General features: G+C 36.8%; 1 protein-coding gene across 1 annotated transcript; it reads right to left on the bottom strand.

The window, feature by feature from the left end:
- Positions 1–1877: 1877 nt before the first annotated feature.
- ADH7 (alcohol dehydrogenase 7 (class IV), mu or sigma polypeptide) lies at positions 1878–19654 on the bottom strand. Its single transcript, XM_002814992.4, has 9 exons — positions 19601–19654; positions 13922–14023; positions 12883–13021; positions 12477–12564; positions 12162–12378; positions 9192–9452; positions 7645–7780; positions 4154–4292; positions 1878–1902 (listed from the first exon to the last, which is right to left on the bottom strand). Exons 1-9 carry the CDS (start codon positions 19652–19654, stop codon positions 1878–1880), a joined length of 1161 nt encoding a protein of 386 aa, XP_002815038.1.
- Between the last annotated feature and the right edge of the window lie 3197 nt (positions 19655–22851).

Genomic DNA, 22851 nt, shown 5'->3' on the forward strand with positions numbered 1-22851 from the left:
TTTGGGGGGCAGTTTTCCTTCCTTAATGGATTCTGAGATCCTAGCTATAGATATTGCTAATGAACAGAGGAAATGTCTCCAAATGATTCTTGGGTAGAGATTTTCTATACTTATCTATATCTATCATCTATCTATGTATCTATCTATCTATCTATCTATCTATCTATCTTTCTATCTGTCTATCATCTATCATCTGTGTATCTATTTATTGACATAAATATAGATATATATGTATACATAAAAATATAATTCTTATAAGCTGTAAATATTCATAGTGTTTTGAGAATTGCCATAGCTAAACTCAGCTGATGATGAAGATACTTCAAAATAATTATTTACACTTTTCAGCTATTTTTTTTAAACCTAGATTAAGCCTAGATTGACAAACTGGTAAAAGAAAAAGGAAATTTTACTCCTTGAGTTCATGCCACTTTTCATTGGCAAATATTCGTCATGTAAAAGTGCTTCATAAATACCTGGACATTTTGCAATTTTCCGTGGTAGAAGTGTCCAATCTACATTATGCCCTAACATTGGGAGCCTCAATTTCTGCTATGACCACCCAACTTCTTATGTGTCTGATAAAGTATTTTTATATTTTCAGGTGCTTCAACACTTTGTTTATAACAAATAAAAGCTCAATAACAACATAAAAATGCCTGTTTAAAAATATATCACCACAAAACATTTTATATAATTTTTAATTTTCTTAAGAATTTTTAACGTTATAGATATATATAGATACATCAGTGTAGTTGTTAAAAACTAGAAACACTTTTTATTAAATGGAGTCACTACTAAGCACAGTGAATAGGGACTTAGGGACTTGCAATTCTACTGTATCAAATTGAACATTATGATAAATATGATAATGTGATTCTAGCTCTATGTTTATATTCAGTATTACAAAAAGGAATATTTTCTAAAATATTAATATATGCTGGCAAATAGGCTTGTGTACCCATATGATATACTTTTTCAGTTTCACCAAGTTATGTAATGATGATTCTTAATCGTTGAAAAATGTGCCGTCCCTTAATCTTTTCTGTCTTTCTTAATCTAATCCAGTAATATGTATCATGGAATGAACTGATTTCAAAATGTAATCCAAGTCAACTCATAACAAGTGTTTAAAAAATACATTTATATGGCCTGACGCAGTGGCTCACGCCTGTAATCCCAGCACTTTGGGAGGCTGAGGCAAGTGGATCACTTGAGGTCAGGAGTTCGAGACCAGCCTGGCCAACATGATGAAACCCTGTCTCTACTAAAAATACAAAAAATTAGCCGGGTGTGGTGGCGGGTGCCTGTAGTCCCAGCTACTCCGGAGGCTGAGGCGAGGATGGCGTAAATCCGGGAGGCGGAGCTTGCAGTGAGCCGAGATTGCATCACTGCATTCCAGCCTGGGCAACAAAGTGAGACTCTGTCTCAAAAAAAAAAAAAAATACATTTATATTCAAATTTAAAAAATAATAGTTTCAATGTTTTAAGTGAATATTACTCTAGGAGATGCATTTACTATATCTTTATATGCTATATCTGTTTTGAGAAATATATCTGCAGCAGCTGGTTAAAACTCTTAAAAAATCTCCATTTCAACATAGAAATCCAAGTGTATTTTTTTTAAAAGATACAATTATAGCCTTACAAAATGTAAATCAAAAATATTAACATTGTTATTTTACTAATTCCCAGGTGCTCACAAGGCTTTAAATGTTTATAAAGGTTAATAATCTTTTATAAGGGTTCTATGTCTTCAACAAATCTTCTACTTATGCTTGTATTTGTGAGACAGACACATGATTTCAGATGAGGGAACTGTCAAAAGAGAAACTCCAGTTCACCATGACAACGCAGACCTCCTGCCACTTTGGATCTCAAAACATCAGGACAGTTCGAATGCTGAAATGTAAAATGAGAGTTTTTAATGACTTGTTTTCATATCTTTCAAGAAAGGATAGTTTAAACAATTGTCTTTTCTATCTGTCATGGAAACGTCAAGTAAATTCTGTTATTGGAAATCCTTTGGGCTCAAAGTCCTTAACAATTAGTTTTCTTTGTTATGCAACTCTGATAAGTGTATCTGAGCTAATTCTGAAAGCATCAGTATAATTTCAGTATGCTAACAAGAGGGAAGTGGTTTCCAGGCTGAGGAGAAAGCATGAACAAGCCTAGGAACATGTGAACAGGAAAGGTAATCCAGTATGCTTAGATTTCTGGATGCCCAAGAGATCCTGCAAGTAGATGAGACCTACTTCCCTCACTTTATCCCAAAAGCCTGCTGCAGAGGGTGATAGAATGAATGCCAAATTCTTAACTGTTGAAACAAAATAAGTTTTAGTTCAATAATAAAGGCTTTCAAAACCATGCTAAGACATTGACATTTTGGCAAAACTTGAGCTTGGCAGCTTAGTGAAAGACTAACTGGAATGTATTTTAATACAGAAGGTGGAAAACCTATTATCTCACTACCATGCCCATGTTAGAAATGAATTAAAGCAATGAGCATGGGAAACAAGATGAGGGATTCTGAAGGAGAAACCAAGGGTTGCATCATCAAGACTTAGAATTGGTTTGTATGTGGTAGGCAAGGGTGAAAAAGAAGTCAGACATGATGCTATGGCTTCTCATCTATAAAAGAGGAATGCATAATATAATGACTGAGATAAAAATTACTGGAGAAAAAATATTTCCAAGTGGGACATTCAAATGGAGCTGTGCAGGAAGTAAATGGAAATTGAAGAGTTTAGGTTTACAAATGTTAGTTTGGATGTCCCTGCATTAAGATGATATTTGAAAGAAAATTCCTGAAAGCAGAATTTATGTTTCTTTGGAAAACAATTAGTAATTATTTTCTATTTGGCCATACTAAGCTGTTAGTTTTGCTTATCTGAGTAAAGTAGTATTGAGTGGTTCTGACAGTTTTTCTTACAAAATCCCATTGTTTACTTGCTTAAAAAAATGTATGTTCATAATATGATGATCCTGTAGGCTAGACCAAATGTGGAGACAAGACACAACATTGAAAAAGCTCTCAGGTTAAAAAAAATTAGTAAAAATTTGGATCTCAATATACAGTTCCTTTTACTAATGAAATCCAAGTCCTTGGCACATAGTGTAAGCTCAATAATTATTTATAGACCCAATGAGTGAAAGTCATTTCATCTTGTAGACAGGTTTTTGATTGCTGTTTGAGACCTCCATGAGGTAGATGTTGTAGATAAAATTTGCTTGCATTCATACTTGACCTCTACCTTTGCCCAACCCTCAGAAGCAACAAGATCAGTAATCACCACACCCATGTTTACCCAAAGCTTGCCAAGCTCTGTCAGAGAAGTTTGTTATATGGTCAAAAGAGCACAAGTTTTGCAATTAGTTTGTATCCTGGCACTACCCCAGGAGGTTTGACCTGTTATTTATTTGCTTTCACAACCTTGGTCTTCATCTAAAAATGGTAAAAATAATACCTGGCCTACAGGGATCTGAAAAATGCACATTTGAGAAAGCACTTTGAAAACCGTAAAATAAGGAAATTTTGTGGCCTACTTGAAATAACTAGCAGCTTTATGATAAAAATGGCCACAATGAAATCAACTAGGTAAACAAATAAAATCCAAAAGATTTTTAAAAAATTGATTAATATAGTACAATGGCATACTAAGTTGGTGATATGGTTAGACTTTGTGTCGCCACCCAAATCTCATCTTGAATTATAATCCCTATAATCCCTACATGTCAAGGGAGAGACCAGGTGGAGGTAATTGAATTATGGGGGCAGTTTCCCTCATGCTGTTCTCATGCTAGTGAGTGAGTTTTCACAAGATCTGATGGTTTTGTAAGGGACTTGTCCCGCTTTGCTTGACACATCTCCTTCCTGCAGCCTGTGAAGAAGGTGTCTTGCTTCCTCTTTGCCTTCTACCATGATTATAAGTTTCCTGAAGCCCCCAGCCATGCTGAACTGTGAGTCAATTGAATCTCTTTGCTTTATAAATGACCCAGTCTTGGGCAGTTTTCTTTTATAGCAGTATGAAAATACACTAATGCGTGGGTAAAGAGAAGTAATTAGCTGTATCAATCTGGCTAGATTAAATAATTAGAAATAAAATATGAAGAAAACAGGCACATTGACAAGATCATCATAAGAAACAGTTACCTTTGTCCTGAATTGAGCAGCTCAAATCCTTCACTGATTTTTTTAAATGGTAAAACATGAGTTATCAACTGGTCCAGGTCAAATTTCTTTGCCAGGAACTCAGTCACTAGTTTTGGGACATCATCTCTGCTTTTCAAACCTGTAAATAAGCACACATTTTCTCTTTAGACATTACTAAATAATCCTTACCTTTTATGATGTTATATTTATTCCTTCTCTTTCCTGCACTATGATTTCCCTGTGTTAGATCATTCCCAGCAGTGTACAAACAAGCTGTATTTGTCCCAGCATAGGAAACAAAAGTTATGCAGCCATAAAAAAGAATGAGTTCATGTCCTTTGCAGGGACATGGATGAAGCTGGAAACCATCATTCTCAGCAAACTAACACAGGAACAAAAAACCAAACACCGCATGTTCTCACTCATAAGTGGGAGTTGAACAATGAGAACACATGGACACAGGGAGGGGAACGACCCATACCAGGGCCTGTCAGTGGGTGGGGGGCAAGGGGAGGGAGAGCATTAAGACAAATACCTAATGCATGCGGGGCTTAAAACCTAGATGATGGGTTGATGGGCGCAGCAAACCACCATGGCACTTGTATTCCAATGTAACGAACCTGCACATTCTGCACATGTATCCCAGCACTTAAAGTAAAATAAAAATTAAATTAAAAAGAAACAAAGGTTAAAAAAACTCTTCCGATACCCACATCTCCTTCCAGTCACCCCATATCTTTGCTTCTATTGCAGAGAAACTTCTTTACTTTACAGACAGAATTGTCTCCAGTTCATTGTTTCTGGATCCTGTTCCTTTCCTCTCATCCTCTCTGAGCCCACTCTGATTACGCTCTTGCCCCCAGCACTGTCCTGTAACAGCTATCATCAAGGTCATCTTTGAGCTCCATTTTGACCCAGACAAGGGTCATTTCTCAGTCCTCCTCTTATATGAACTGTTAGGTAGAATTGATACTGTTGGTGGCTCTGCTTTTCTCAAACACTCTGTTCCCTTAGCTTCTAGATACTACATCATCGTCATCATTGTCACTTTCCTTGCTCACTAGTTATTTCTTCCACAGATCTTTGCTGGGTCCTCATCCTCCCAGACCTCTAACTCCAAGGATTCCTAGGGCTTGGTCCTTGGTCCGTTTCTCCTCTTTGTCTACATTTACTTCTAGGGTGACCTCCTCTGGTCTTGTGGCTTTCGATGTACTCCTCTTAAAACACTTAGGTTTCTATACCCATCCTAAACCTCTACCTGTACTACAGACTCATACCCAATTGCCTACATTTTATAGACATCTTTATTCAGATATCTCACAGGTGCACAAGTGTAACCTGCCCCAAACCACTTCTGGTTTCTACCACTTCCACCCTAGCCCCCAATCTATTCCTTCTATAGTCTTCATTCTCAATAAATGATGATGGTGACATGATTCCTGTTGCTTAGGACCCAAAATCTTGGATTCTACTCTTTTTGCCATACAATAACTATTTCAGCAAATTTTGTTGACTCTATCTTCAAAATGTATCCAAGAGCTGACTACTTCTCACCAGCCCCATCACTCCAAGCCAGCATCCTATCCTTCCAGCATTATAATAACTTCATCCATGGTCTCCCTGTTTGTGCCCTTTGCCCCATTTAGAGTATTCCCCATAGAGCAGCCAGAAGGAGAGTGTTAAAATGGAAGTCAGATCAGGCGACATCTCCTTCAGAAGCCTCTATGGTTTTATTTCTCTCTCAGAATAAAATCTTAAAACCTTGCAATGGTCCAAAGGCCCCATATAATTTAAGGTCCTCTGACCCCAGCTGTGACTGTTCTTCTGTCCTCACTGTGTTGTAGCCATACTGACCTTTTCCCCATTCTTATGGTTCTTGCCAACACCCTTTTGTATTTACTACATCTCCTTCCTGGAATATTCTTTCCCAAGATTTCTGAATATCTTATTTATGTTTTTGCTGCAATGTTACCTTATCAAGGAGGCCTTCCCTGAACTTTATAAAATAGCATTTGCCTCCACCTCCACCCCAGTCCTCTGGCACTGCCCGTTACTCATCCTCTATTATTATCCTTTGCACTTGTAACCATATGGTGTATTCTGCATTCATTTATTTATTGTCAGTCTCTCTATACTAAAATGAGAGGATTCTCACACTTCCTGAGATCAGGGACTTGGTATGTTTTGTCTCTTCTCCATTCCTAGCTCCTGGAATGGTACACTGTGTACACAATGGTACCTGTACTCAGTATACACTCAACAAATATTTGCTGAATAACTGAATTTTACCTCTAATATTCCTGAATAATCTATAATCTTCCCACTTCCCACAAATAGTCAAAGCAAGGAGGTTCAACTTCTTATATCTCTTATTGTTTTGTTCTTCAAGTTTTATTTTCCCTAAGAAGCCTTCTCTATAAAACCTCATCCATACCAACTAACCTCTTGCTTTTTTATGCCCCAAGTAATGTTTCAGAAAGAGAAAAACTTTGTTCTCCCATGGACCAGCTTTAAATCTCAGTTCTCAACTTGAGAGCTATAGCGGCAAAAAACTTAATAGTTCCAAGTCTCGGTTTTATTATTCATTAAGTAGCTTCCTCAGAGAGTTACTGAGAAATAAAATAAACTAACACATTAATGCAAAACTTTTAACATAGAATAAATGCTAAAAAACTGCTCTTATAATTTGTTTTATAATATCTGTAGCTACACTTATTTTTATATTCTTTATTTTATATTTTTTTTGTATCCTTCGCTACATTATGTGCTTCTCTAAGTGAAGAACAATTATTTTCTCCTTTTTATACTCTTAACAAGTACTTGAGCAGTTACTATTCTCTTATATTGTATAAGGCAGACTCTAATATTGGGAGTACCTTCAAAGCATCCAGTACAACTCTGTATGAAGGCACTAGAAAACGAGACTCTGTGGAGGAGGGAAATAAAAGGAATCACTGTGTCACCTGCCTTGAGCAGAGTGGCCCTGGCTCCATCTTTCCTAAAACAATATTAATTGTTGAGTGATAATCTAAGTCCTTCCAGTGTGAATCTGAGCTGTTCCCATAAAATGTGACAATCTCTTTTTTTGTTGTTGTTGGTTTTGGCTTTGGGTCCAGGATTTTTGTTGGTGCTATAATGAATTGAATAAATTTATTTTAATACACATTCTTGTGTATATTAATATTAATGGATTACATCAGAAGTTCCTGTCACATAATTCATCTCTATAGAAACACCACTGGTGTCTCTCATTCAGGCCTTTGGGGAACTTGAATTGCAGATGCTAATATTAAAAATGCGTCCACCAATATTACTCCTACATCAAGGTGAGGAGTGGGGAATTATCTTTGGTGCTATTATGGTCACAGTTCCATTTTAGATCACTTCATACTCATTCTTGGAAGAAAGACCTGAGGAAACAGGCTTCTCCCACTTGCCATGCAACAGAGTGAAAGCCATCACTCCCCATCCAGAGGCTTTGCTTTCCTCACCTCCAAAGACACATCCCTTCCACGTGCGTCCAGTGAAGAGCAACATCGGGTCATAGGTGAGCATCTTGGCTGACGGAGGAGCTCCTACTACCACGCTGGTCCCATAGTTCATGTGGCAGGATGCCAGGGCATCAATCTGAGTTTAAAACAGAGGAGATCGTTTGCTTCCTGTGTCTCTTACAGTGTAACATAAGCTCTGAAATGACCTATGTACTATGGCAAAGTCATGAAATTAAATTAAGCCACCTTCTGTTTTTTACTTGCTTTAAAAAAATTTCAGTGCAACTTTAGTCTGTAATTAAATTTCTATACACAGTTGCCCTTTAGGACAAAAAACAGCGATCAATGTGGTCAGTGTTTGTGGCATTTTCAGTGTACCATGGACTAAAATACAGGGGAAATTCTTGTGATATTTTCATATCAATATCACCACTTCAGATAAGCCTTTGAAAGCCATTTGAACTAAACTAAGTTGAATTAAGTATACCAAATCATTTAGCGTAGTTGTCTTTTTAAGTTTAGTCTTAAAATTAAATAAAATACTAAAATGTTGGACAAAAGAATCCCTTTTCTTGGGAGCATTTCTGAGACTAACCTCACATTTTCTGGTCATTAACCCATCCAGTTATTAATTAATAATTTAATACTAGCTAGATTGGAGGAACAGATGGCATTGTTTTTAGAGACCGGCCTTCATCAAGTAGCAACTGGAAATCAATAGGCTCTAATAATATATCCAATGTCATGTATGGCTTCACAAACTTACGACCTAGAATGCTATTTGTTGATATGAAATAAATCTAAGGGATTCACTAGGAAAGGAATATGACAACAATGATAAATTAAGGATTACTTATTCTTAAATTACCAAAAACATTAAGGTGAGTTAATCTGCTACTCAATCTTGAGCAAAAGTGGCTTTATTGCATTTTTCCAAGTCTCCTTACGCTATGCCAGGCTGGAGCTTTCTAGTTCCAGGGACCTTGGATCTGTTTTACAGGTCTAACTGAAGGTCTGGTGCTGCGGGCTGCCATACAGGAGGCATGGTTAGAAAATTGAAGGTTCATATTCTAAGGGAATTCAGATAAGGGCAAACAAAGCTCAGGTGTAAAGAGTGAGAAGGTCGATGGATCACAGATTTGGGGGAAGAGACCACAACATTTGGAATAATCTCTTTTCACCACTCCTCAGTCACCTTCTGATGCTTATTTTGCTAACATTCAAGAGATAGAATTGCTTTCACCAAGCGATCTACATATACAAGGAAGATCATACTTAAAACAATTATCTAGAAGGGTTGACTACTTTGCCATCTAGTCAGCTGAGAGTGGTACGATATGGTATTTAACTTTGGTCCAGTGAATCTGCTAAGTGTTTGACTTTTTAGGCAAAATTGCTACGTGATTATCAGTTTTTGCCTGAGTGAAACTGACAATCACAGAGATATTTCCATTATTGACTATTAATAAAATTATAGAAAATTAAATTTACCTTGTGCATATCTAATAACTTGGGTATTTTGTGGCTTCTCAAATTTTGGGTCTTACCATGGTTTCAAGATGCCCAATAACTTCAAAGGTGTACCCCACATTGTTGCCTGTCATTTCTGACAGCACCTCACTGATGGGTTTGGTAGAGTCGTTGGGGCTGATACACTCAGTGGCACCTACAGCCATGGCCTTCTCAAATTTGTCTTTGTTGAGGTCAATCCCAATGATCCTAGATGCACCAGCTGACTTACAGCCCATGATGACTGACAGGCCAACTCCTCCCAGGCCAAAGACGACGCAAGTGGAACCAGGTTTGACCTGTGGAGAGGAATGTTCTTCAACATGTTAGGTGTTAGGGTCAAAAAGTGAAATCTGAAAAGAGCCTCCAGTTAAAAACACAAATCATGAGTGAACTCCCATTCACAATTGCTACAAAGAGAATAAAATATCTAGGAATACAACTTACAAGGGATGTGAAGGACCTCTTCAAGGAGAATTACAAACCACTGCTCAAGGAAATAAGAGAGGACACAAACAAATGGAAAAATTCCATGCTCATGGATAGGAAGAATCAATATCGTGAAAATGGCCATACTGTCCAAAGTAATTTATAGATTCAATGTTATCCCTATCAAGCTACCATTTACTTTCTTCACAGAATTAGAAAAAAACTACTTTAAATTTCATATAGAACCAAAAAAGAGCCCATATAGCCAAGACAATCCTAAGCCAAAAGAACAAAGCTGGAGGCATCACGCTACCTGACTTCAAACTATACTACAAGGCTACAGTAACAAAAACAGCGTGGTACTGGTACCAAAACAGATATGTAGACCAATGGAACAGAACAGAGGCCTCAGAAATAACACCACACATCTACAATCATTTGCTCTTCAACAAATCCAACAAAAACAAACAATGGGGAAAGGATTCCCTATTTAATAAATGATGTTTAATAAATGATGCTAGGAAAACTGGCTAGCCACATGCAGAAAACTCAAACTGGACCCCTTCCTTATATCTTACACAAAAATTAACTCAAGATGGATTAAACACTTAAATGTAAAACCCAAAACCATAAAAACCCTAGAAGAAAACCTAGGCAATACCATTCAGAACATAGACATGGGCAAAGACTTCATGACAAAAATGCCAAAAGCAATTGCAACAAAAGCCAAACTTGACAAATGGGATCTAATTAAACTAAAGAGCTTCTGCACAGCAAAAGAAACTATCATCAAAGTGAACAGGCAACCTACAGAATGGGAAGAAATTTTTGCGATCTACCCATCTGACAAAGGTCTAATATGCAGAATTTACAAGGAACTTAAACAAATATACAAGAAAAAAAATGAAGAACCCCATCCAAAAGTGGGCACAGGATATGAACAGACACTTCTCAAAAGAAGACATTTATGTGGCCAATAAACATATGAAAAAAGCTCAACATCACTGATCATTAGAGAAATGCAAATCAAAACCACCATGAGATACCATCTCATGCCAGTCAGAATGCCGATTATTAAAAAGTCAGGAAACAATAGATGCTGGTGGGGCTATGGAGAAATAAGAATGCTTTTACACTGTTGGTGAGAATATAAATTAGTTCAACCATTGTGGAAGACAGTATGGCAATTCCTCAAGGATCTAGAACCAGAAATATCATTTGACCCAGCCATCCCATTACTGGGTATACACCCAAAGGAATATAAATCATTCCACTGTAAAGACACATGCACACGTATGTTTATTGCAGCACTATTTACAATAGCAAAGACTTGGAACTAACCCAAATGGCCATCAATGATATACTGGATAAAGAAAATGTAGTACATATACACCATGGAATACTATGCAGCCATAAAAATAAATGAGATCTTGTCGTTTGCAGGGACATGGATGAAGCTGGAAGCCATCATTCTCAGCAAACTAACGCAAGAACAGAAAAGCAAACACCACATGTTCTCACTCGTAAGTGGGAGCTGAACAATGAGAACACATGGACACAGAGAGGGGAACAACACACATCAGGGCCTGTTAGGAGGTGGGGGGTGAGGGGAGGGAACTTAGAGGACGAGTCAATAAATGCAGCAAACCACCATGGCACACGTATGTGTAACAAACCTGCACGTTCTGCACATATATCCCATTTTTTAATAGAAGAAATAAAAAAATCATAACTCTGAGTCATTTGTAAATAAACAGATACAAATATAAATTTTAGAAATTTGAAACTGAAGGAGATGTGGAAGAAACAAAAATTAAATCTAGAAATTTCATTTTCAATTGTATTTCTCGATAAAGGTTTTTTCTTTTAATACTGTATTAGGTCAAAGATTCTTAATTCCTTGAATGCCAATTTCCTTGTGAAATTTCATGTGATTAATTTAAAATTCCAGAGATCCTATCTAGCATCACAGTTGATGGAAAAGTGTATATTGAGAAATCAGTTTTGGTGAACAGTAACAGCATTACTGATAATAGACAACAAACACTACTGTATTTTATTTCTGATATGCATTATAGGTGGTAATCCAAATGATTAATGATTTTATTGCTCTTTATATTATCTATAACAGGTGATTTGACATAATTGTACTTTTTCCTGAGAAGCTGGTAATGTACTTACTACTCTATTTTGTAGTTATACAATAAATCTTACTTAGCTGACAAGAAACTAGGAGTAAAAGCTCTGACAAAAAGCCTCTGCTGTAACTAAAATACTGAGATCATTCTATCTTAACAAACTTAACAGATGGGGAAGGGGTATATTTTAAAGATGGATAAATGATGCAGTTTGCAAATATAGTCAATAAATATTCTCAAGTGTAAAAAAAAGAAATAAAATTTCTAATCTGAATTTTTTATTTTTCTTTTAGTTGATTTGGCATTGTGTTGCTTGGCAGCCTGAATATGCAATATATTTTTTTAAATGTTTTTTTTTTTCCAAAACTCTTCAAGATTCCAAGGAAATCATTTAAGAAAAGGAAAGAAGAAACAAATAAACTAGCCTACCCTGTTTCTTACCTTGCCAGTTTTAACAGCAGCCCCATATCCAGTGGAAAACCCACAGCCAATTAAACAGACTTTCTCAGGAGGAGCTGCATCATCAATCTTAGCAACAGAAGATTCATCCACCACTGTGTACTCAGTAAATGTACTGGTGTTCATGAAGTGATGGACTGGTTTGCCCTTGCATGTAAATCTGGTGGTGCCATCAGCCAGTACTCCACGACCAGTAATACTATTTGATACATCAAATACACGTATTAATTAATTCAATTCAAAAATTAGCATAGGAAAAATTTGAGTAACATTAAAGTAAAAATGACTGAAACCTACTCGCTCCTAATGCAAAGGTTGCCATCTGGGTTGCGACAAGCATTGCATTCTCTACATTGTGGCAGAAAGAGAGGGATGACTTTGTCACCTACAGGAAAAAAAATCATGATATAAGATGCTGTTCATTAATGTTAAAATATGAAATTAACAAATGTGAACTGAGCCTATACTATAGGTAAAACTTCTAAAAAGATATTCTAAGATTTATAAACACCGTAAGGTTTGCCTTCTAAAGGTTGAGGTTTTGCCAAATTAAACATTACTCAGTAAAATCCATTCTTGTACCCTTTTAATTCCCTGAATTGTGTTAAGGATCCCTCTAATAATTCCTAGGGTGTGCTATTTCCTTTGATAGGCTAATCAAAGCCTAATTATTTCAAACTTGTGGTTTGACACCTGCATATACCTGGTTTCACTGTAGTCACTCCTTCTCCAATGCTCTCTACAATCCCAGTTGCCTCATGTCCCACAATCACTGGAAACTTGGACACCATTGTTCCTTTTATCACATGGTCATCTGTGCGACAGATTCCTGTGGCCAAAATCTGTGTTCAAAGACAAAAACATTGCACCAATCAACAAACTGATCATTTCACTGTTGGGAGAATATTTAACTTCTTGAAGAAATTATAATTGTTTAATCAATATCTTTGCCTAATATAACAACATTTACGCTTAGACGATTCTGAGCCAAAAATCAACCATCAGACAAGATCCCTCTCTGACGGAACTTATAATATTGTTCCCTTATACCCTAGGTTGAATCTTGGTGCCTATCTGTAGTAAATTGGTGCTCTTGTGAGGGAACCAGAATGCAGATGTTACCATGTGATGGCCCCAAAGTAGATTTTTATAGCTAGGCCCTTATTGGGCTCTCTTAACAAAGAACAGAGGAAATGCCATGCAAGAAGGTAAGCAAAGAGCAAAATCTTACTGCTACTGTTGTGCTCAGGTAACAGTAAGAGGGTCAAAGAAAGATTGGTAGCAATGCCTACTCAACAACTGGTGTCCAAAGCCAAGGTTAAGCTCTGTCCAAAGAAAGGGAGGAAAACGTTCCACGAAGTTGTCATTTCTCCAGGCACAAGTGAGTTCCTCATTCTTTGTGAAAAGTAACCTCAAAACAATCTGACTCCCAGAAGATTTTAAAAGAAGTCTTTAGCTATGATTATTAACCATTTTTAATTAGACACTATATGAATAAAAATTCAACAAATCAAAAGTATAATAAAGCATGTTAGCACTGTTGTTTTTTAAAAGGATAATGAACTCATTAATTTCACATCCAGTACAACCAGATCCTTAACAATATACAAGAGCCAGTAAAGGAATTAATACTCCAAACATGGGAAGCATCTCCTTATTTAAGAATCCAGCCTCACAACAGTGCTATATTCAATATAAGTTTGATAATGCTTTGGCTTAAGTTCTCCAGGGCTCACGCTTACCTTAATGCGAACTTCTTTAGTCTTTGGTGGGGCAACTTCTATTTCCTCAATGGAAAAGGGTTGCTTCTGCTCCCAAAGCACAGCTGCTTTGCATTTAATAACCTAAGAAATAGGCAAGTGTTAAAATGGGTCCGAATTATGCCTTTAAATACAGACTCCCTAAATAGTATAAATATGAACAGAAGAGCATATATAATATTCTAAGTTTTCCAGAATGATTTTCATCAAACACTAGTGTTATAAGCCTTATAAATCATCTTGTGTGTGCCTTTGCTTAAGGTATGAGAAATGCAGCCCAGAGTGACTAAATGATGGATCCATGGTCACCTAGCACATGAGATGCAGAGCTGGACTAGACCTGAGGTACTTTTCCCAACTTATTGATTTTTGTTTGCTGTTCACATAATACCCCCACCCAAAAATAGGTTATTTTGTTACAATTTCAAATGTAATAGATTAACAAAATTGTCCTCTGTGTATCGCTTATTCACAAGAGACAAATTTATAAAACAGAAAATGCTGCTGACTTGTCTGTAAGAATTTAAACCAGTATTTAATAGCTGCATATAATCATATAGCAATGGTGAAGAAATTAGACTATTAGCATGGTAAGGATGAAGGGAACCATGAACATCATGAAGCATATAGATTATGACTGTGAGTTCCTGGATGATTGAATTAGTGTCTGCATCTCTGCATCCCTTTTGCACCTAGCCCAGTTCTTGCACCTGGTAGGGCTTGATAGGCAGGTTAAAGCTTGTCATCTTATAGCAGTGGAAACTAGGTGTGGAGATACCAGTGACTGGCGTCCAGTTGTTCAACTGGTTTTGCTGTAGTTATTCAATTAAATTGTTTTGCTAAGATTATTGAATTATGACAGAGAGAGAGAGACAGAGACACACAGAGAAACTGTTCCACCTTCCTACCTCCAAATCTGTCTAGGGCTCCTATAAAATATTTTAATTAATTTGTTCAGATGCAAAATAAGTTACCTTCATCTTGTCAACAAACACAACAGTCCTAGAGAGCTCTTATGGATTCTTAAGTGGCTCTTTTGTAAAAAGATTAAATGTGAAAAATGATACACTGGTAACAGATGGGTGGCTGAAAGCCATCAGTAGCTCAATTTAATATTTACCCTCTGCCTTACTAATGAAAATGTTATGGGTTACAGTGTAATATGGCCCAATGTTGAAGTTAGAAATCTCACACCACATTCCCAAACAAATTCAAGCTGGATTCATTGTTAAGATTTTTATTTTTTTATTATTATTTTTTTAGATGCAATCTTGCTCTGTTGCTAGGCTGGAGTGCAGTGGCGCGATCTGGGCTCACTGCAACCTCTGCCTCCCGGGTTCAGCGAGTCCCCTGCCTCCGTCTCCTGAGTAGCTGAGACTACAGGCATGCACCACCACGCCCAGCTAATATGTTTTTGTATTTTAGTAGAGACAGGGTTTCACCATGTTGGCCAGGATAGTCTCGATCTCCTGACCTTGTTATCTGTCCTCCTCGGCCTCCCAGAGAGCTGGGATTACAGGTGTGAGCCACTGTGCCTGGCCCAAGATTTATTTTTAAAGTCATACTATTTTGTCAATCAGTGAAGATGTAAATATCGATCATACTGAGCATGGAGTAACTTTTATGCTTAAGAGTGATAGAAAAAATAACAAAGGACAAGCCATGGGGAAAGAATGCTCTACTTAATAAATGGTGCTGAGATAACTGGCTAGCCATATGCAGAAGATTGAAGCTAGACCCCTTCCTTATATCATACATAAAAATTAACTTAAGATGTGACTTAAATCTAAAACACAAAACTCTAAAAACCCTGGAAGATAACCTTGGGAATACCGTTCTGAACATAGGACCTGGTAAAGACTTAATGACAAAGATGCCAAAAGCAATTGCAACAAAAACAAAAATTGACAAAAGGGGCCTAATTTAACTAAAAGGCTTCTGCACAGCAAGAGAAACTATCAACAGAGTACACAGACAACCTACAGAATTGGAGAAAATATTTGCGAACTATGCATCTAACGAAGGTCTAATATCCAGCATCTATAAGGAAGTTAAACAAAATAACAAGCAAAAAACAAACAACGCCATAAAAAAGTGGGCAAACGATATGAACAGACATTTTTCAAAACGAAACATACATATGGCCAACAAGCATATGAAAAAATATTCAACATCACTTATCATTAGAGTAATGCAAATCAAAACCACAATGAGGTACTATCTTGTACCAGTCAGAATGACTATTGTTAAAAAGTCAAAAAATAAACTGATGAGGTTGGAGCGAAAAGGGAATACTTATGCACTGCTGGTGGGAAGGTTAATTAGTTCAGCCATTGTGGAAAGCAGTCTGGCCATTTCTCAAAGAACTTAAAACAGGATTAACATTTGACCTAGCAATCCCATTATTGGGTATATACCTAAAGGAATATAAATCGTCCTACCATAAAGACACATGCATGTGTATGTTCACGGAAGCACTATTCACAATAGCAAAGACATGGAATCAACCTAAGTGCCCATTAATGCTAGACTAGATAAAGAAAATGTGGTACATATTTGCCACAGAATACTATGCAGCCATAAAAAAATAAGATCATATTCTTTGCAGGGACATGGAAGGAGCTGGAGGCCATTATCCTGAGCAAACGAATGCAGAAACAGAAAACTAAATACTACATGTTCTCACTTATGAGTGGAAGCTAAATATTGAATACCTATGGACACAAAGAAAAGAACAATGGACACCAGGGCCCATTTGAGGATGGAAGGTGGAGGGAGGGTAAGGATCAAAAAACCACCAATTAGGTACCATGCTTATTATTTGGGTGACAAAATAATTTATACACCAAACCCCACAATACACAATTTGCCTGTGTAGCAAACCTGCACATGTATCCCTGAACCTAAAATAAAAGTTAAAAAAAGTCATAAAGGAAACAGCTTCTAAGAATTAACATTTTGTGTGTTGAGAAATAGTAAATTTTCCACACTGACAGCAAAGAGTATTGAGGGAAAATATTAAAGCAAAATAGATAAAAGTTACCACATTTGATAAATACAATGCTTACTCAAATTTACAGAGGAAGCGTTAACAACTTCACTCCTAACACTCTTTCCCACTTCCACATACCACACTTACACCCTGAGAGATACATAGCAGGCAGAGGACCTATGGAAAAAACTGCAACAGATTAATGAATAGATTGTGACATGTTTGTTCTCACTCATAAAAACGCCTTTAAAAAAATAAAAATGAGGTACAATTATCTGCCTATCAAGTCTATAGTGAATTTAAAAAAATTTTTTTAAGACAATATCACACTCTGTTGCCTAGATTGTACTCTAGCTCCTGGGCTCAAGTGATCTTCCCATCTCAGCCTCCCCAGTTAGCTGGGACTACAGGCACAAGCCACCATGCTCTGATAATGACTTTTTACTTAATGAGAACTTAATGAGAATACACAATATTGTCAGAGAAATGGTAAAATGGGCCATCTTACCTATGTCAACCCTTTAGAAAGTAATTTGCATGGTACATCAAGATATTTAAGGATGTTGTGACATGTTTACCCATGTAATTCCATTTTTAAAGGCTACCTCGATGAAATACTAATTTTAGAAAAATCTCTCTATATAGTAGATGTCATCATAGCACTATTTATAAAGGAAAATACATAAACAATAATAGAGGAATGATGAAATAAATTGTGGTAAATGCAGAAATTAGACATTTAAAAATGTTTATAAATTGTAATAAATTGAAAAATGTTTAAGTTGGAAAAATAGGATAAAATATTTGTATATTGTATGAGTACAGCTACATAAACTATGGATGGAAAAATAGAAGGAAACACACGCAAAAAAATGGTAGTTTGGGGATGTGATATTATGATTGATTTTTTTTCCTTCATATTTTCTGACCTTCCAAATTTTCTAGAATAGTCATTGGTATGGGATGAATTGTGTCTCCCTCCAAATTCATATGTTGAAGTCCTAACCCTCAGTACCTCAGAAGGTGACTGTATTTGGAGATGGGGTCTTTCAAGAGGTAATTAATTTAAAATGTGGTAATCAGGGTGGAAGCTAATCCAATATGGCTGGCGTCTTTATTAGAAGGGGAGATTAGGAAAAGGGAAGATCTTGTGAAGACAGGGAGAAGAGGGTCATCTACAAGCCAAGGACACAGGCCTCAGAAGAAACCAACCCTGGTGACACCTTAATCTCAGAATTTCAGCCTTCAGATGTACAAGAAAACAAATTTCTGCTGTTTAAGCCACTCAGTCTGTGAAACTTTGTTATGGAAGCCCTAGGAAACTAGTACAGTTATCTTTTACTTTTTTAATGAAAAAGAAAACATTTATTATAAAGAGAAAAAATCAATCCCAATGTAAAGGGAAAACTCTTTCATGAGCTACACTGGAACACTACAGAAACTTGGGAAATATATAATCCTTATGCAAACCACACTATTGCATGACCATATATCAAAATCATATAGCTTTTATACTCTTTATATATTATACACTGTATTATTAATTGGAAAGTGCTGCCTTGAGGCTACTTTCTCCATCATTAGAAATGTTCTTACAGTGGATGAATATCGACTTTCTAGAAATAGTGTAACCAGACCTGAAGCATCTATTGGGTGGTTAAAGTTGCAAATTTTTAAGATTCCTTTCAGTTCTAAGATTCATTAATTTCCATGGGTAGAGTTGCTACCTTCCGTAGTGCAAAATTAACTTCCCAAGTAATCTAGTTTTGCTGGATTTCTGACCCAAATTAGGATGATTTTATTCCAGTTCTATTCAATTCTAGTAAAACTTATTTCAAATTCTAACATCATAGAGTCTCCTGACTTGTCACATTACCCAGACTTCTCATGTCATCTTTATTTTTCCAAAACCTTAAGCAAGCTAAATGGAAAATTGTTCAAGTTAAAACAAAACAAACAAAAACATTTAGTCCTTTAAGCAATTATGTACCCATTTAAAGCAAGGAACTATACTGACCTACTTTCAAATAAAAAAAAACAAAGCAAAGCTATTTCTAAAGTTAACACCAACTCTGCTAACTCTGTTGTTTTTAAAACAATAAACATACTTTACCAATAATGTAATCTTGATTTTAAAGAATTTTTAAATATATATTTTGATAAAAACTACATTCGTAGAAACCTAAAAATCATGACATTTTCTTGTCCATTTTGCATCCCAAAATTAACATTTTCCATTCTTAATGGCAGGAACGTTTCTTCCAACATCTGGGCATGAGACCCTGGTCTCCCATTGAACTACTGCAGTGAGTGCAGCACATGCTACTGAGACGATTGAAGTGTCCTTGTGGAAACATTTTGCTTCCTGGAGCAATTGCCCAGCTATCCTGAAATCAAATTATGAATAATGCCAATATAAATCAATTTCTCTATTTTCCTCCAATGTCTTGCTGACATTGGATATGCTATTTCCAACTTACCCCTGCTTCCACTGACATTCTCTGAAACACCATACTCAGTGTTTCCCTCACTGTATGCCTGCTCATGAAGCATTTAATTCCTCAAGGAATATCTCCAAGTGTTTAATTACTTTAATGGATTCAAAATTCTAAGTATCAGCCTCACGTCATTAGGTCATGATGAGGAGGGGACAGAAATATTCCACTTACTTTTCCAGCAGTGCCCATCCTGTCTTTGTCTTGGATCTGTATTTCTGCAAACATAGACTTTGTCTGACTGATGCTCAGTTCACTCTGTTGTAAATAACAGCATCTTGTGCCTTCACATAGATAGTCTGGCTCGAGAGTTCCGCCTTCAGCAATATGACTCACAGCCGTCACAACTTTCCAATGGTCTGCAAGCCCTACCCTTTGCAGACCAACTTATAAAAAGAAATACAGTAACTACTATGATCAAACCAAGAGGAGGGATCTAACAAAAACAAGATAATCAAAGCTATTGAAAAGGGCTGAAAGCATTCCTATCCACCTTATTTTGAAGGATATAAAAACTGGTTAGGTTACTTCACTTCAACACAATCATGAAAAGTGTATTGTGTGTTTAAGTGCAGGCTACTTTGCCTAGGCATGGCTGATTTTAGAGATCCATGTGTACATCTCTATTTCTTTATACTCTACTTCATTCTGCAAAGACTTGATGTGGTTTCTGGAATTAAATATAAATGAAAATAGAGCCAAGGAAATGTAAAATAATTGCAACAGTAGGTCAAGTTTGGGCAAGAGAAGTTGAGATGATATAAACTATCAATATGGATGACTATGGTTTCTAAGTATTTTAGGTATAGAAAGTTAAGTAAAACTTTCTGTGTCTGCACATAGAGAAATTATCATCTGACTCCAAATCACATTAACCACAGAGTTGTCTCATATGGTTGTACAGTTTGTTTATGGCACCAATGTAACACAGTGCAGGGGCTCAAGAGAAATTGAAATCCAGCCTGCATACTGGCTCTCGAATGCCAGAGGGTTTTCATTTACTTGGGCAAGTACCTAGGTCTTCTTGAGTAGCTGTTTAACCACTACAGACCATTATTTCTTAATATAAGTTGCAATGGCACCAGAAGCTTCTGGATCTACTATTTGATAGCAGAATGTCCAGTGTAGATGTTATTTTTGACAGTAGGTGGTCAGCATACTGGTACACCATCACCTCCAAGAAAACTTTACACAAAGGATATTTTGCTCTTGTTAAGTGATCCAGTGAAGCAGGTTTTCTAAGTCTTCAGACAAAGCTGTTCAAGCTATGAAATCCAGAACCTGGACTCTTAACAACCCAGAGATGAAATTTGTTAAGAGTTTATTTTTCAGATACAAACAAAAGTTTCTTTTCAAAAATAAGTATACATTTTTCCACAAATCTCTCTCTCAATATAATATAGTAAATGTAAATCCAATTTAACATATATTATGTCAAATTCAGAATTTGTAATTAGAATTTGTTATTATAACTCATTACCAAATTAAATCCACCAGGAAAAAGCATTGCCAGTTGATTAGGTTTGTGAGTAAGCATGATTGCTTTAGCAGTAATGCTGAAGAACTCCAGTATGTTTGCCGGCACTGTAAGACAAAGTTAAACAGGTGTGGACAAGGGCAGGTATTCTTAAGCTCAACTTTCAAACAAAAACTTGTTTACTTATGAACAAAAGTAAATGAGTTCAAACATGGGTGGTGACAGCATAAACGCAAAAGCACTGAATTGATAAACTCCCTGTTAAGGGCTTGGCAAAACTTTGTAGCATATTAATCTAAAATTTTTTTTACAAAAAATAATGTATCATGTGAGGCTTAATATCTGAATAAATCTTATGGTCCTAATCCAGTCTCCATGAAACTTGATTGGATGATAAAGTGCCAAAAGCTGAATCTTGGAAGGTAATAAAAAAAATTGGTCAGTTTGGATATATAGCAGCTAAGTCTTAATTTTAGGTTTAGAGAATTTAACAGATGACCCTTTCTTCTAAACACCATATTTCCATGAAATTCGGTGGCCAGAACTCTCAGGGTACTCAATCTCCTAGTTACTGTGAGCCTGGTCCTACTCCCAAAGTTTACAAAAGCCTTTAATGATTACCTCAAAGCACCCATGCAACTGTAATTTACTCAGGTCAAGATACAGGGGAAATTAGAGGAACTTTGAAAAGTGTACTACAGGAATATGGGCTTTGGAATTAGAGTCACTTGGTTCAGGGCCTGGAGCCTTGCTTGAATATGTATGACTTCAGCTTCCATATCCATAAAATAAGACTAATGATAACCACATTGCATGGGTGTCCTGAGGACTGGTGGTGAGGGTCAGAAAGCACTGAAGTATACTGCCTGATTCATAATCAGTAGTAGATGTCATTATTATTAACTTGACTCCAGTTGGCTGCTTGGATTATTATTATTGTGGATTGGTTGCTCAAATATTTAAATATGTAACCACTTGAGACAAAATGTCCCGGAGTCCTGGCTCAGTAAAGCTGTCTTGCAGCAATTGACTGTGAGGTCCTGGAAGCCGCCAGAATTTCCTAAGAGTTTGAGGACTTAGTCTTTTGAACCCGGAAGTGCTACCAGAAATTTAGGTGAAACCAAAGAGGCAAAATACGATCCACACAGGGGTTGACCAGCCATTGGTGTGCACAGAATTGAGGGAGTTCCCAGGATGCAAGATTTTCAGTTCCCAAACCAGGGGAGTCCCAGGCAAATGGAGACTAGTCGGTCACCCTGTCCACACTCTGCATCACCTGTGAGTGTGGGAGTCTGTAAGTGTGGGAGGCTTACAGGGTCATGTTATCAGCACTACTCTCCCACAGCCTTGCTCCTTCGCCCTTCGGTAACAGCTTTCTGTTATGGACCCTGTCCAGAAGTGTTCTCACTCCAGTCTCATAATGACAGCAGAGAAGTGAAAGAGTCACTACAGTCAGAAGAGCTAGGTATCTGCTCCAGTAGGGACTGGTAGGCACTTACGGTGAGAAAACTAAATGCTCCAACCTTCACAAAGGGAGGAAATAATACCCACTTCGGGACTTGCTGTAAAGCACAAATGTGGAAGTGCTTATTCAACTTTCAAACACTCAGTAACTGAAAATTAAATAGGTATTTCCCTAAGGTTAATAAGGGAAGAAAGGATCTCTGTTTATTGCTAAATCATTCTTAATAGCATAAATAGTTATGCAATTGTACTTACTGAGTGGGATATAACTAGACACCCAGTATTAGGATGAATGCTGCTCATTTACACTCCACTTTAGTAAACTCCAACCTTGAGAGTGGGGTTTTATTCTTGCCATTGTCTCTAAAATTCTCTTTCTCCAACACTGCAAACTCAGGTGGTAAATCCTATGGCTAGATGCAAGCTGAAACTCATCCTTTCATACCATCAGCTCTGCCAAGCCAACCGGGAATGAGGCTGTGCC

The sequence above is a fragment of the Pongo abelii genome, chromosome 3 (genome assembly GCF_028885655.2).
Source record: "Pongo abelii isolate AG06213 chromosome 3, NHGRI_mPonAbe1-v2.0_pri, whole genome shotgun sequence".
Classification (NCBI taxonomy): Eukaryota; Metazoa; Chordata; class Mammalia; order Primates; family Hominidae; genus Pongo; species Pongo abelii.

Bases quoted from the DNA above. Each gene is read 5' to 3' on its own strand.
- ADH7 (XM_002814992.4), bottom strand. From the start codon at position 19,654: ATGTTTGCAGAAATACAGATCCAAGACAAAGACAGGATGGGCACTGCT. The intron at 14,024-19,600 runs GTAAGTGGAATA...CCTATTTCTTAG, and splicing joins GGATGGGCACTGCTGGAAAA to GTTATTAAATGCAAAGCAGC. The intron at 12,565-12,882 runs GTATATGCAGGT...TTTTTCCTGTAG, and splicing joins AGTGACTACAGTGAAACCAG to GTGACAAAGTCATCCCTCTC.